Here is a 16700-nt window from a genome sequence, read left to right on the forward strand (position 1 = left end):
CAGGTATACCAGTTAGGTACATCAGTTTGTAATTTTTTGTAATATTAATCCAATTTAATTAAAACTAATTGAGGGTAAATTTATCACGAGTATACCGGTTTTGGATTTTTTGTGGTTAAAAAATTAGTTTGGGATAAATTTATTATAAATATATCGGTTTGGAGTTTTTGGTATTCAAAAATTAGTTTAGGGTAAATTTGTCACAAATGTACTAGTTTGGGACTTTTCGTAGTATTGGCCCTATTTCGTACAAGAATTATAAGAAAATAAATTTAAGTACAATTTGCTAAGAGCAAAGATAAACTCTCAAGAGGCTGAGTGACAAAATAATAGATTGCAAATATATTTGTTATGAGAACATGTTGATTACCCATGTTTATACAGAATTTCAGAGTATTGGAAAAGGTCGTTTTAACAAGTGCCCTCGAGGAATTAGTTGAGTTAATTAAAAGTAGAGAAAAACACTTGCTAACCCATTTTGAAAATGGACTAATATCCCCTCTTTATAAGTTCACTCGATTTGAAATAATATATTGTAAAATTTTTAAATCATTTTGCTTGTGATGCGTCATGCATAATCAATATTCATAAAATCGAATCCTTCTTTACTAAGTATGTTTAATAAATACCCAAAGAACCTCGTTGACGTGATTTCGAACTGCTTACCAAAGCAGCCTACCTAATGAATTTCAATATCCAATATATTTTTCGATAGGTAGAGCAAGTCTATATCCGATGGAAAGGTCGTGCCATGCAATTTAGTAAATTAATTTTATAAGCTAATCTTAATATTATCGGCGATTAGGTTCATGTCCATTCTTTTCATTAAGAAACTCCCAGGACAAGTGCATGGAAGTTGAGACAGTTACCGTTCTATTAATAAGTCGTGCAGATTAGTTGAAGGGTCGCTATAAGGCCCAACCTCAGCTAGTTACGTTTTGTTTTCTTTATTCTGAATTTTTCTTAGTTTATATCACTTTCAGAACACTATAAGCAAAATAAATAAATAAATAAATCATTTCGTGTAAATAATAATCACGCAGCCATTGAGCCGGTAGTCCACTAACAAAACCAGGAATATATGTCATATGCAGTAAGCAAACGTGATTAATTTATATAAAATAATCCGAAAAAAAAATGATACTTTCGATTTATTTTTATTTAGTTTCTAAACAAGTTTCGATTTTAATTTTGGCTTTAAATTTGTAGTTGAGATAATAAAGTGGGTATCGAGATTTAACTAATCCGTATTTTAATCTTTGATGTAAAGCTTAAGTGCGGTATTAACATGAAAGCCTATCGAATAATTAAGCTCGTTTAAAGTTTACTAATCATTTTGCTTTTAACGTTCTATCTTAATTAGATATTAAGTTCACTAAAGAATAAATATATGTTTTTTTGCTTTGGGATAAAAAAAAAACAATGGTTTTTTCGTTTGGATTTACATCATTTACTTGAATAATTATAGGATTGCCATTACATATTTTATTGTTCTAAAATCAAATAGCAAATTCCATTAATCAATGCATACATCTCTTTTGGCTCGAGATTAATTGTTCTATCGATGGGTCGTTTTCTGTTGGCAACTGTCTTTTGTCATTACTCGTGCCCATCATTTGAATTTATCATATGGAAAAATTCAAGGAAAAACAAGAAAGCTTTCCCTGTGTATAATGTCCCATGTCGGGTATGACTTACGAGATACCCTGTTAATTGATTGATAAGGTAACGTGTACCTCCAAACGATCGCCAGTTTATATGATCGGTTTGATTATGGCTAATTGATTAAGGGGGAAAATCGTTTGCTTTTTCAAACACTAATTCCGAGTAATGGTTATTATTTACACAGCCCATAACGTTGATTTCTTCTTCTTTTTTGTCGAAAGAAATTGTATTTAGATGATACATGAGAAGTACATAGGCTTCGTAACAAAGCAACTCGCGACAAACAAAGTCCAAAATACTGCAAAACAAAGCAAAACCTAGAAAATAAGGAGGATCAACGGAGCACCAGTATGGTTAAACAAGCACTCGTTCCACGTGAATGGATCTGTCAAGCAAAATTAATCGGTGACCAATCACTGATGTCGTATATTCGTTAGTAATGAGCACACACCGAAAATTCCTGCTCCAATAACAGCGGCGTTGTCAGTTGGCCGTGCGCGCCTAAGTTCGACTCCTCAATATCATCGCCGTATGGCGATGATCAAATCTAACATGTGGAAGAGCAAATCCTTATTAACGGGACGCTCCCGTTACTTCTTTTTCACGAAAGACCTCTTTTGTCCTTGCAAAAGTACAGACAAGTTTATGCTTTCTCAGAAATGCACGGTAGTTATAGCTCAAACCGAATCTTTCGTCGCGGATGTCGAGCTCATGTGATAAACGTTCGGGGGAACATGGACGCCGGTCATTTCTTTCCACCCTTTTTTTGCCGATCAAAAAGCATCTGGGCACGCATATATTTCCGAATGAATCGTGTTTCCTTTTTCTTTTCTTTTCTTTTTTTCCAATCAGACACGAACGAAATATTTAGGCTTGCAAATTACCAGCTTTAATTTTCGGAAAGGGAATATCCAATTGAGCTCTGAGGAGATTCTCCGAAAAGGAGGGCCACTAGAAACCGTCGGTGATCTTACCATGGAATGGACCGTCAGCAGCACTTCCAATCACCAAATTTTCCCTAAAGTTTCCCAAATAAAGTAATAATTGTGTATTGCGATATTCTAAAAGAAATCGTAGTTGAGATAGATATCGTGACTTCTTGATGCATTTCCGTGATCGAGGTCCTTTCAACGATCACTTCAAATTGAATCCCAAAAATTAACTGTTTGATTTTATTATTCTTATCCATGCAGCATTCTTTTCTTTTCCTGAATATTAGATGCATGCGAAAGAAGAGAAGAGGAGAGAAAATCATAAACCCATTATACGGATATCAATTTCGTCCTCAACTTTTTAATTTTGTCAATTTAGTCTTAAACTTTTATGCGGAATTTATAATGTAGCTTTTCCGTTCAATTTTCAATGGAAATCGTTGTAGTCTAATCATCGCCGATCATCCTACGTAGTACACTACCACGTCATATTTGAATATCTCATGGCTGAGCCATCCACTCGAGAGTTAGCTTCTACAATACCGGTCCATGGTTAACAGCTGGCCGATGATCAATTCACGTCATAATAATTCCCATTGTCGACTTCAAAATTCACCTCCCTGTCCACGTGTGATACGTAAGATTTCATCGCAACTCATAACTCAATCAATCCCTATATAGATACATTCAAGTCGTTCTACTCAAATGCATTATGTAAGTCCAGATGTAAAATAAAAAAAACAAGTTACTCAAATATCACACACAAACGGGGATTTAAAAAAACAATTCTTAAGTTCCGAAGGCCCGTAACTCCAATTCACCAATCGCATATATTCTAATATCGTCTGATGCACATAAGTAAAAGTCGTACAGGATGTTACTTAAGCGCGTCACCCATCAATCAGAGGCTCGTTTAGGAAGCGAGCAGCTCTTTTCTCAGAACCGACATATCAGTAATTGACTAGAAACGATCGGACACGACTCCTTCCGTGAGCTCAGAATCCCCAAAATCACAAATTCTCATACGAATAATATCCAAGAAAAAAAAATCATGAACGCCCAAAAAAGAGCCACCTTCTTCCCAATAATTGACACATAATTAGAAAAGTTCACCAAAAACATCCATAATAATCAGATCCTGAAGGAAGGAACGAGGAAGGGAACCCTAATACAACTCACCCACCGCCCACCCACCACCACCACTCACTCGATCGGCGCGAAAGGAAACCCCCGGCGATCCTTCCCCATCACGTGCGATCCAACCCGCCCTACTTTATTCACGGAATCGTACGACACCGTTGCCAGATCGTACTCCCCCATTTTCGCTTCATTTTTCCTTTTCTTTTTTTTCTTCTTCTTTTTTTTTATAAAATTAATTTTCCGCTGTCTGCTGCCTCCTTTTGGATTATTCGCCAAAGACGGGTCAAGAGTCAAAGCCAGCTCTCCAGATGCCGGGTAAAACTTTTGCACCTGCTGAGGAAAAGCATTTTAAGTTTTCTTTTTTTGAAATTTTTTTTGACACAATTCGAAATTACTACTTATATTTCACCATTTTGTAATTGCATACCGTGGATTATCTAACGGGAAAATAGTGAAAATCCTCATTGCGGTTTAGACTAACAATACTTTGCCCTCCTTTATATCTCAAATCACATGCTTTTTACCGCGAATTTTCATATTAAATGTTGAATTTGCACGATGCCCACTTTTCTTCTCAAAATGCCTCTATAATCATTCTACATATCCTAACCATAAAAATATCCCGGTGATATATTCTAGATATAGTCTAAACTTGTATGATTTGGTTTAATATTTTCTTGGATACGTTATTAAAGTGGTCCATATATTTTGGTCCGAATTCACTTTTGGTTCTTGTCCTTCATCTTTTTTGTACAAATGTGATCTCGGGATTAAGAGTAAAATTTTGACAATTCTCCTGAAGAGCTTTCTTTCAACATTTATATTTGACCAAACAATTTTAAGATATTATATTTTTCTTATCAGATCATTCGATCTTGACAATGCAGAAAAGTTTTGTAAGTTTTCCTAATCATATAGCATTCTCATGAAATGCAAGTAACAAGATTTTTGGTGCATTAAGAATCGGGTCAATTGGGTGATCAACAACAAAATTTGATCAAAGTTCTCATTAACTAATAAAAGAGGTATTGGAATAAGACAAAGTATGAAAGTTTTGTCCGGACAAAATTTGGAACTTAGCAAGAACCCTAAACAATAAAATGAGTCGAAATAAGGGCGAGTCACCATTCTAAATGATCGCTAACTCCTATTGTTCTGGACTGATGCTATGGTTGGTTTGAGTTCATTAGTTAAATTTGTCGAACTACAAGAAATCGTGATGTCATATGTGTTTTAAGAACACTTAAAAATTAAACTTTCTGAAAACACACGAATCACCTAAATTGGATAGTTTACACGAAAGAGATACACGCTTTAGTAATTTCCCGAACATAACACGAAACGGCGAACCACGGCGTGAGATGTTTGCATTTTGATCGACTGTCATTAGAACCAGATGGCTATCAAATAATCAGAATGCCTCTAGCTTTATTCGAACTAATTGATCGAACAATAACACCTTTAAAAGTCTTCAAAGATTTGTACGTTCTAGTAAATTTACATCCTTTTTACTATCAAACACTTCTAAAAAAATTTAAAAAAACTATACAGACACTAATATTTATAGTAACTAATATTCTAATTTTTTTTTCCTTTTGTAAAAAAAAAAATTAAAATTCGACAAGAAACCGAGAGTGCTCCTTCTTTCAATTTTGTAACAACCCAAAAAGTGAAAAAAAAAAGAAAAAAAAACAAAATCAAGGGGGGGCAGTTGGTTTGGGAATTGCATTGAATGCCTAACATAATTTCGCGTTCATGACATGGCCAAATCTTCAATGCCAAACATACATGGCATTCAAAAAGAGGGTTCGAGTGACACGAAGAATCATACAAACAAAGACATAACTTTTCTTCGGTCTTTCTTCCCCCACATCCCCTCCATTCCAAACGGCAGGCATTTTAGGTGGGAGTAGGTACGTCGTACCCTGTAACAGAAAACCGGATACGGACATCTCCTCCTCCTCATTTAATAGAAAACCATCCTCCCACCCAACCTCTACCCTTTTTTAAATTATTAATTTAATTTTCGTCCCAAGAAAAATCATTAATTTAATCAGATCGAAAATATCCTCTTTATTCCCCTAATCCTAATCCCCATCCCTAACTCTCCCAAAATCCTCAATTGATTGACCTTAAATAATGGGTTCCCCTTTTGATTAATTGGGTCTCGAGATCTTGTCCCCACGAAGCTCCGTGGAAGGTCCCCTCCTCTGTGTGGGGGAGCGTGCGCGTCGACTTATAATATCTTTGACCGTGCTTTAACGAGTGTTTAATTATATGCCCAAGTATGCTAATTGCGTTACAGAAAATGGGTTTTGTTAGCTAGTGTTCCGGAGGCACATATTGAGCGACCTCTTGAGCAATACCTCGATGAGGTCTCAACGTGCTGACTATCCTCGTGTTTTGTGCTATCAGTATAAACAAGCCCTAATCTTATATCTTCGAACCACAACGAATACGATTCAGTGGTATTTTGAAGGGCATGCGTGGCTTCGTTAACAAAGCATTTGCCAACTAGTTAAAGAAGAAGAAGAAGAAGAAGTTAATAATTTTCAAATAAATTGCTTTCCTTGCCTCGTGTGTACAATCAACGTTCAAAATCGACCCATCAACAACAAGTACACATATGGGGAGGAACGGTCCTTACCAAAAGAAGAGAGCTAAATATGCATGACCGGACGAGGCGGTTTCGGTCGTACGCGGGGTGGTTGGTTGGGGAGCACGGGTTATGGTCAGGTGTCGGTGGGAGTTTTCGGGTCGGGTCGGGTCGGGCCGGGCGGGGGAAGGGGGGAGGAGGAAAAGGCCGTTACGTTGCGGTGGGAGGTCCCCCAGGCTGGACCTGACAGGGTGGCATCGCCATCGGCACTTCGCCCTCCGAATCGGCGACCGCTCTTGTCGTTTTGCGCCAGCTCAGCAGTTCCGTGCTGCCGTTGGGTTCTTTATTTTTCCTTAATCGCATTTAAGGTTTGGTTCCTCCTTTGATGATAAAATAAAATAAATAAATAAATAAATATTTATATATATTATCTTATACGCGACACAGAGCGGACAGGACAGCAGCGATAATGCTCGACAGCCTGGAAGAAGTCTCCGGTCAAAAGTCGGACCCTGCAGCCTGCAGGCTTAACCGTTAGTTATTATCCGCTCGAGAGAAAAAAAAAATCATTAAATTATTCAATGACGTGTTTTTGGTCTCGCGATATTCTTTGTTTTGTCATTAATTAATTATGGTTATGTTAGGTGTTTCGGTTTCCATTAACTTCCAGAACAGTGCCGGTTTGCTCGCTGCTTGCTGCTGCTGCTGCTGCTGTTACTGCTGCGGGGAAGGCGAGGCCCGTGGTTTGCTGGGGCACGCGCTCGCGTGGGAGCGTGTGGCGCACTCGCCTCCACCGGCCCATGCATATCATATTGAAGTGATGGGGGATGCAGTGGGTGATGTGGACTTTTCCCGTGTCCCTTTGCGCCTTGGATTTGTGCTTTCTTCTTCTTTTGTTTTTTTTTTCATCCCACTCGAACCGTTTTATTGTTGGGGAGTCCTCCTTCTGGAGCTCTTTTCACACTTTTGACCCGGAGATTTTGTGGATTGTGTGATTTGACCCCCCACAAAAGTTCTGGATTGTGCTCGAAATTATCCTTGACCCGGAATGTATTTTCATTGTGCACGTCTAATTTATTTTTGGAACGTGCGATTTGATCGTTTTTTCTAGACTTGTCTTGATAACCTTTACCTCGATTTCGTTTTTTATGTCTTCTCGATTGTTATATTATACCTATAATGCCAAATCCTCGCATAGTTTTAGAAATGGTTGCCCCTCGACGCCTAACTGGTATCGGGTCATTGAGAGGAGCAAATTTAAGATATGATTTACCAATGCAACAATCTAGTTTTTTTTTTTCCGGATAGTAATTGTTAACTTAACGACTAACAACAAATACTCAGTATAAGGTATGGAATCGAGATGCCCTTCTTCCGATATGCACCTAAAAGAGATCACTATGGGAAATTAAGTGTATTAATGAGGATCTAATCAAATTGATCAAGTTTCGATGTACAATTTTGATGTAATTTTAAGAGTTTTCGGTCATAAAATCGTCATGAAAATATTGAAACAATTTGTTTGGCGCGCGTGCAATTTTTCAAAGCCGCAATAAATGAAACTAAACAAACCTCAAGTTTAGAATCAAGACTATTTTCCATTGGGGAAAAGGACACTAAAAACTAAAGCTTTTCAATAATTCATTTAAATCCTAATTTTTCTAAAAGGTGAAATAATGTAATTTTGGCATATCGTCAGGAAGAAACATAGGGAGCTGAAAACCCTAGAAAATGTGGGTAGCTGCTTATTTAGTTGTTATTTAGTTTGTTATATTCAGTAAATGGGTTATAAATGAGTTTAAAATGATAAAGCCCAAAATAATATGAATATTAAATGGGTTTACAATTTACTTAGACTCAATATACCTTTATGATTTTATCTCGAACTTTCATTCACTCACTCCATGCTCTCACCTCAGGTTTTTTTTTTTTTGGTCATAGTCTCTCACCTCAATTTGGGTATAAACTATCCTAAATTTAGTTAAATATATAAGTGTTCTAGCACTATGGATATGATATGAGTTGGGTCGAATAAAATTCACTAGATTTGTATTGCATAAAAATGAGTCCAACAGATTAAATGAGTCAATTCGGGTTGGACTATCTTTGACCCGACTTAAATCCGACCCGACCATGTCACGGGTCTATCAGCATCGAAATTACTCGGGATGTAATTAAATGCTGTCTTTGGTGCAAGAACAATTCAAGCAGTGAAATAACAAGCGTACTTCTTTTACTCAAAAGATACAACAGGCAAGCAGTCGTGTACTGGATCAACTCTCCCAAGAAGGAAATGTTATCTGTGCTGTTCGTCAAATTAGCCAGGATTAAAGATTACACTTCATGTCCCCCCGAAAAAGAAAAATCCACAAAACGCAACGAGCTAAATTGGAAACTGCCCGTTTTGAAATTCAAAAGTGGAATATACACCCACCCATCCAGTCAGCACAAACGGGAACTACCCATCTGTAACCCGAAAAAGATTATCAAAAGAAGAACGACTTCCCTAAACAGGGAGATATTCTGGAAAATGCTGCTTCGAAAAAATTTAAACTTTGATGAATCAAATGACGATTTCCGCCCATGCCAACATCTTAAGTAACAAATAAAAAAGAGCGGCTTTTCTTTTCGTCGAATTCCGTGACGAAGGCTCGTCTGGGAGATTCAAATTCCTTAATCGAGTCCATGCTTTTCCATCGAAACCACGAAACCGTTGGGTCATCAAATTTAACCGAGACAAAAAAAAAAGAAAAGAAAAAAAAAAGAGGGAGGAGGGAGGAGGAGATAAGGGAGCGCTGCAAAGAAGGTCAAAAGGGGCCGCAATCATTCGCCCTCCGAACGACTCTCAATTTACTTACGAGAGAGAGAGAGAGAGAGAGAGTGCAGCAGACGCTCCCAACAAGAGAGAGAAAGAGAGAAAATTGAAGAAAAGTAAAAAAAGAGAGAGAGCGACTTGTGTAAATCAGTGCAACACTCAGATCCGACGCGTGTCCCCCCTCCCCTCGCCAGCTGTATCCCAACCCCAACCGCTTCCCCTTCCCCCTTCCACCGGCCCAACCGGCCCAACCGGCCCAACCGGTCACCCCCCACCCCCGCTTCCCACCTTCATATACCCCTCCTCCCCTTACTCCCCTCTCTGGTCTCTCTCTCTCTCTCTCTCTCCGAAACCTCCCTTCTTCTTCTTCACCCACGCACCGATTCACGAGCCGTGCATCCGAGCTAAAGATCGTTCCTTTTTGGGTGGGTGAGCCGTCGTCGCGGGTGCGCTTCGATCGATGGCTTCGAGGAGAGAGGTGGATCGGATCAAGGGACCGTGGAGCCCCGAGGAGGACGAGGCCCTCCGCATCCTCGTCCAGCGGCACGGCCCCCGCAACTGGTCCCTCATCAGCCGCTCCGTCCCCGGCCGCTCCGGCAAGTCCTGCCGCCTCCGCTGGTGCAACCAGCTCTCCCCCGGGGTCGAGCACCGCCCATTCTCCCCCGACGAGGACGCCATCATCGCCCGTGCCCACGCCCGCTTCGGCAACAAGTGGGCCACCATCGCCCGCCTCCTCTCCGGCCGCACCGACAATGCCATCAAGAACCACTGGAACTCCACCCTCAAGCGCAAGTGCTCCGCCGCCCCCCCGCCCCCCCTCCTCCCCCACGAGGACGGCGACGGCGCCGACCTGAGCCCGCGGGAGCGGCCGGCGAAGCGGTCGGCCTCCGCCGGGCCTTGCCCGAGCCCCGGGAGTCCGTCGGGGTCCGGCATGAGCGACTCCAGTATCCACTTCGTGTACAGGCCCGTCGCGAGGACCGGCCCGGTGGTGCCGCCGCCGGTCGAGGCGGCCCCGTCCTCCGAAGATCCGCCGACGTCGCTGAGCCTGTCGCCCCCGGGGGTCACCGAGCCGTGCGAGGTCTCCACCCGGGTCGCCCCCGAGCTGACTCAGCCGACCCACCCGATCTCCCTACTGCCCGCGGCGCCGGATCCCGCCCCGACGCCGGCTCCGCCGCAGGCGGTGGCGCTGCCGGAGAACCCCAGCGGGTACGGCGGCGGCGGCATCAACATCTTCCCTTACCCGCCTCCCGCCCCAAGGGTCGGAACCGACTTCTCGCCGTTCAGGGCGGAGTTCATGGCGGTGATGCAGGATATGATAAGGGCGGAGGTAAGGAACTACATGGCGGGGATGTGCTCGCAGGCCGCGGCGGCCGACATAAGGAACGCCGTCGTGAAGCGAATCGGGATCGGCAAGATCGAGTGAAGACGGACAAGGAAGAAGAAGGAAGGGATAAAAAAATCAAATGGGAAAAGGATGCTATGAAGAGATGGGAAAAAACTGGGACTCCGTTTTTTCCTCCTTTTTTTTTTTTCTTTATTTTTAATTTTAAGTAGAGTTAAAAAAACAAATAATTTTGGCCGCGATGTACAGTGGGGAAAGAACCAGAGAGAGAGAGAGACTCGAGCGAGACATGGAAGAACCTCTGATCTGTGTCTCTTCAGGCCTTTGGTCTAGCAAAAGACGAAGGAGTACAAAAAAAATTGTGAAAATTTCAAACTCGAAAAACCTGAAAAAAAAAATTGTTCTCCAGTCTTTTCCTTCTCCGCCAGATCCTTTTGCTGTGATGTTCTCTTTTAAGCAGTGACGATTCACTTTCTTTGGAGAGGAAATTAGAGAGTAAACCGATTACAAAATTTGTCGAGTTTTTGGGTAAAATGAGGACAAAAATCGTGTCTTTTAAGGAAAGTTTGCTGTGCTTTTTTCCTGTGGCTTTTCGGATTTTGGGTTGAACCCAGATGGAAAACTTATCCTCATATGTTTCACGGTACGAATTCAAGTGTGCCAGATTCGGAGGATTAGAGTTTTCTCGGGAAAGTCGACTGAAATTGAATGCCAGCCAGGCGTAATAATAGCCTCTAAAAGTCGATAGTGTGTGGAGTTTTATACCCCTCTTTTGAGGTCGCATAGGACTGTCCAATGGGAATTGGGAAGCATTTGAGAAATCATTGACTTGCTAATTGTTTTGAAAAATTTAATCTTTTAACTTGCGACCTGTTTACGAAAGGGAAATTGAACGAGTTGCGAATCAGATTTATTACCTTAATTATCGATTTAAGGATGTTTATCGACAGAATAATCCGCGGAGGGAAATCACGGTAGGCGAAAAAGCCTAGATGGAACTGCGCGTTTGATGGGGGGCCCGTTTTGGTGTCCTCTTTTCTCCACGCCGGTGCAACCGGAATTCCCGAAACATTATGAGCGACAGTTGTACACAACCTTTAACCATTTGTTGCATGATCAACACTGAATTCTCAAACATACCCAAAATTTTTTATTAAACATTATTGTAAATCTAACGCGTAACTGTAGAGAGCGTTTCCTAGAAAGAAAAAATACGCAACGTTTTGCCATTGTCAAACAACGTGTTTGTTGTTGTGCTAACATGCACATAAGGAATGTTAGCCCTTCGTAACGACTTCGTGCAACTCTTTCTCATCGAAATTAATTTGAAATTTAGGGCTGAAAAGGATGAGAGACTTGAGCTATTGAGTTTTTTGGGGGGTTTGTTGCGAGTTAAAGTTTACTTCCATATCGAATGACAGCAAAAATTAGGGCCGGCGATCCGTGTTCACCTATCACATTTGCGGTTTGTGATCACGTGAAGTCGTGTAATTCAAAACACCCTTTTCGTTAATTACGCTATACGATAAATTCGTACCGATTCATATCTAACCCGAGGGAGAGGCGGCGACGAGAATGGACGGAACATCGGCGGATGCTGAATTTGTCAACAGTAATAAAAGTTCGTGTATTTTCTCGAGACGTTTAAAAGTTTCGTTGTAAATTCACAACAATGGTAAAATGCTGTATTATTTTTCCTAGACATTTAAAAGGTTGTGTTAATTCTACAACAAAAATAGGTTAAGAGTTATGTATTGTTTTTTTTTTTTACCGATTGTCGTAATTAACATTATAGAATCTTCTAAACTAGGTAGCACGTGTGGAGATATTTGATCGATTGCTGATCACCTGTTTATAATGCATGCATCGATCTTGACATATAAAAATCGATTTTCGAGAGCAAGAGTTTCTTACATGAACAGCCATTCCATGACACTAGTGGAATATGAATCTTATGCGACTAAAGTCCTCCAAATTGCGCAATAAACATCTAATTCTTCAACCGCACGTACTGCCCTCTTTTCTTTATTTTCTATGATATCAGAATATGATAATAGTCTATCATTTTAAAAGCACGAATATCTTCACGTAGATTCCGCATAAGCGCAAGTCGGGCTTATAAAGTATACTAGAAATTCATCAAAAATAATTTAATGATAACGTCAGCAAAGATGAATGGGCCTTGAAGATTTAATTTCAAAAGTGGGCCCCTAGGCAGCTCGAAGTGATTGAAAGGTACTTCGAGTCCATACAGCTTCAAAGGTAGTTGGACTTCCGGACCTTGTAAGAGCGAGAGAGATTAATGACATTTCGGCACTATTTGTTTCGTGAAAAATGAGTAATTTGAAAAGTATTTTCTTAGAAAATAATCGATTGTGTCGCTTGGAAAAATTAGTCGATGAAAAATATTTCATTATCGATAAAAATTTACGTCTAAATATTTTTGTGGACGATGGATTTTTCTTTGTTCGTTTATTATTACAAGTGATACAAGTGATTAGTTTTAGGAAAATGAAATAAATGGACCCTTCATGACTATGGATCAGCAATAATTAATTTTTGCTCGCCCCTATTTGTTTGATTTAATTGTAGGTTAGCTTTTTGTGAATTGCGAACGATATCCTAATCTATGAATTATTCATCGCGTAATCTTCTGTGTTTTGGTTTTATTTTGGGCTACCCTCTTCTTACGGTCACATGTACATACCTCAATTGGTAAAGCAAGTTGTATAGGAGGTGATGAAAATTTGAAGTTTGACCAATAACTCACCAGAGGAGTTAATTCTTCCCCCCCAAAAAAAAAAAGAAAAAAGAAAGAAAGAAACCTCTGAGGGGATAATGCACAATTAAGATAATTTTGTTTATCCCTAAGTATTTGATTGTCTAGAGTGTTGTGCTTCTGTCTCAGTTTTTAGCGGATTCCAAAATTGTTCTCATGCTTCTACCAATGGCTTTTTTTAAAAATTTATTTATCTAAAACTACTAATGTCTAATTATGCATGCACACGAACAAGTACAATGTTCAATTGAAGGAGTTGAATAAGAGAATTTATAGTGATTCTACACCAGGGCTGGCACTTCGTTTTACGTAATCAAATTCGGATTGCGTGTTCATGCGTTAGAATGATGCTAGATACATTAAGATTAATTTACAAAATTAAGTGTAGTAAATAACGTGGCAGACAAAATTAGGATGGGTAAATTAGTTTCCCGATGGATCATTGGAATAATTATGACGTGGTAATGAAACACGAGTATGATTTTTTGAGGGGAAAAATTGAGTAACTCACACAGAAAGTTTTGTGTATCAAATAGTTATAGGAAAAAGGGAACATTGGTTTTGTTAAATCCAAGTGCCAAAAGCAAAATTGTCTCACTCATCAATTCAATAATTGACCAAAGCTTCCAAAACTATCAACATCGAAAGTGATTGCGGAGTGAGAATGCTCAAATTCTCTTTTAAGAAAGCAAAGAATTTGGAAAAACTAATACTTTAATCAAACCTTATAATTGACCATCTCAGCCCAAAAAATAAGTGGTGGGTTGCTATCATGTCATTGAGTTCTGGCCAGCACTACCAGAGCCTTTCATCTCATCCTTTCGTTCATATAATATCGAACTTAGGACAAATAACATACGAATAAGTAGTTAGTGACAAGAGCAATAATTCACCGAACATAATCAAAGCAAAGGGGCTCCACATAGCTGGGGGGTTTCTTGTCGCCTAAGGTGCAGTCTTGAATCCGGAGAGTCCTCGAAATTCAACAACATTTCACACCATGGTGGTGGTGGTGCTGATGCCAACAAAAGAAGGGTCTCTTCACCAATCATCAATTGATTGGTGATTTCGGATTTGAAAGTGTCCGTGATTGATTGATTTCGTGTTTTGATATCTATTTGGAAAATGAAAAAGACGGGATATTCTCGATTCTAACTAATTCTCTACTCACCATAGTTCACAATAATGAGGGTGCAATGGATGGTTAAGGAGTATTGATTACCTTAGGAAGCAAATTAGAGTGCTTACGTCTTGCCTAAATTAGGAAGCTATAGTACAAATTTTTGGAGATATATACTGTTTTGGCATGTAGTGGAAGGATAGGTTGTTAGTGCTAATACTATAGCTTTTCTTTCACAGTTATAAAACTATCCTTTACTTTACCCTCATAACTTGTACCTTCCGGTTCCAAAAAAATTGCGCATGTATCTCAAGATTTGAAGAAAAAGCAACTTTGCACCTTAAGATTTGACCAGTCTTTGTTGTTGGGTTACGGACATGACGTCGCCTGTGTTTATATTTAGTCGAAACGTGTTGGTGATTTTCCTAAGTTGTAATTCACCAATTAGGGATATGGTTGGAGAAAACTATACCCTAAAAACTCTTTCAGATCATTTAGGTCGAAAACCATGCAGTTTAACACCTCGATTGCCCTCAAGTTCCAGTTAATGGCATTAAGCTTGAAGATTTCAAGAGTAGATTGAAATCTTAGATCCAAAGTATAGGGTGTTGAAAGTAGAGGATGCAAGTTGTAAGTAAAGGTGAAGTTGAGTGAAGCCACTCAAGTATAATCCGATTCTCCGGCCATTCTTTTAGTGCAAGTGTGCATTCATGCATGTTTTTTCTTCATATATTTGGATTATTTATCAGCAAAAAGGAGGGTTAAAGTGACCAAAGTTAATCCTGAGAATCTTACAAACATTACAAGATGTTGGAATTGAACCATATTTATTTAGCACCAGCCCACTCGAGGGTCCAAGGGTACGCGACCCCATCATTCTAGTCCCACGCGCGCGCGTGTCAATGGTCCATAACCATCCATACAACATAGGAGCACCCATGAACAAAAGTCAGTCAGTCAGTCACTCGCAATCGATTTGAACTTCGTAATTTCATGGGAGACAAGTTGAGCACGCGGCTACTGAACCAACCAAGCTAGATGGTTTTTCTATTTCTACATCCCTTTTGGTGATAAGAGTGCAATGGCCGCTCCTGTGGAATCATAAGGTCGCATGTTAATCCATGCAAAACATACATCGAGCGGTCAGCGGTCCTGTTTGGAATTAGCTTAGATGCTATTGGTGTGCATAAGTCCAAGAAGCGTAAGCTGCAATTGGGTGTACCGCTCGGGCAAAATTCTCGTAATCGGACAATATGGGCGGTCGTGAAGAGAAAGCTTCCAAGCAAATAGCTTGCGGATGCTACCAACCGACATATCGGCAAGAAAATTGATGGTTCAACCTCTAAGGCCTAAGATCATGACCGACCTCCGCTTTGCACCGCCATATAATGGAGTTTGTTAGAAAAACGGGGCCGATTGTCGTTTCGCGATGACTCGTGGGGCCTCACTGTCACCGGCCATAACCTTCGGGAGCAGGTATTGCCTGCGCCCGGATCTAGTTCGCATGTTACTGATGCATGCTAAGATTTTTATCAATCTACACACTGACAACAACATCCTACAAGCTTTTTATTTGCATCGAGTCAACATAAATATTCCGTTAAGAGTTTTAGACATTCAGGTACTAAGTATTAGATCACCATTTTTATTGAGGTTTACATAAATGCAAACTATCAAAATTAGATGAAATACAAAAATAATTTAAAAAATTTAATAGAAGAAGGGGGATGGGAAGTGGTGGTTGGCAAGCACCGTCGGGTGTTGTTGAGATTGGATGGGGGCCTGGAGTTCATTGTGCTGCCAAGGCGAGGGTAGTGCAAACCCTCGCTTCGCCATGGCGATGGCTGTGCAGTCATTTGTTAGTGGTGCTTTAGCAACGACTAAGGCTGCGTGAACGTTACCTTGCGTTGGAGATGGTCTAAGCGACTCTCGCTCCGCCAGATGAAGGGATGTTGTCTGTTGGGTGCTATATCTACTCAGTGTCTCCATTTATCTAATCGTTGAATTGGTGGCTCGAATTGAGATGAGCCTCATGGCTTGCAAGCAAGGGTCTATGCGACCCCTTTCTGAATTTTTGGTTTCTTCATTCAAATTTAGCTGCGAGGCTTTTCTTTTTCTCGATTTTCGATTAATAATATTCATTGTGTGTAACAGCCCGAATTTCGATGTAATTTCCGGGATCAATGAAACTGATATTATTTCGCATTTCATTTTAGTAAGTCTCACCGCAGGTGATCACTCTCGGGATCTAACCAATAGGGTATGGCTAACTAGAAGATGGTACGTGGACCAGGGGACCCTATCGCGAAAG

General features: G+C 40.3%; 1 protein-coding gene across 1 annotated transcript; it reads left to right on the plus strand.

Moving 5' to 3' along the window:
• The first annotated feature begins 9512 nt into the window (after positions 1 to 9512).
• LOC115694345 (transcription factor MYB44-like) lies at positions 9513 to 10765 on the plus strand. The gene has a single exon (XM_030621473.2). It carries the CDS (start codon positions 9609 to 9611, stop codon positions 10569 to 10571), a length of 963 nt encoding a protein of 320 aa, XP_030477333.2. The 5' UTR covers positions 9513 to 9608; the 3' UTR covers positions 10572 to 10765.
• Positions 10766 to 16700: the final 5935 nt, after the last annotated feature.

Source organism: Syzygium oleosum, unplaced genomic scaffold (genome assembly GCF_021117445.2).
Source record: "Syzygium oleosum isolate NSW1041296 unplaced genomic scaffold, Sole_v2.1 Sole_v2.01, whole genome shotgun sequence".
Taxonomy (NCBI): domain Eukaryota; kingdom Viridiplantae; phylum Streptophyta; class Magnoliopsida; order Myrtales; family Myrtaceae; genus Syzygium; species Syzygium oleosum.

Coding starts and splice junctions, on each gene's coding strand:
- LOC115694345 (XM_030621473.2), top strand. CDS start 9,609: ATGGCTTCGAGGAGAGAGGTGGATCGGATCAAGGGACCGTGGAGCCCC.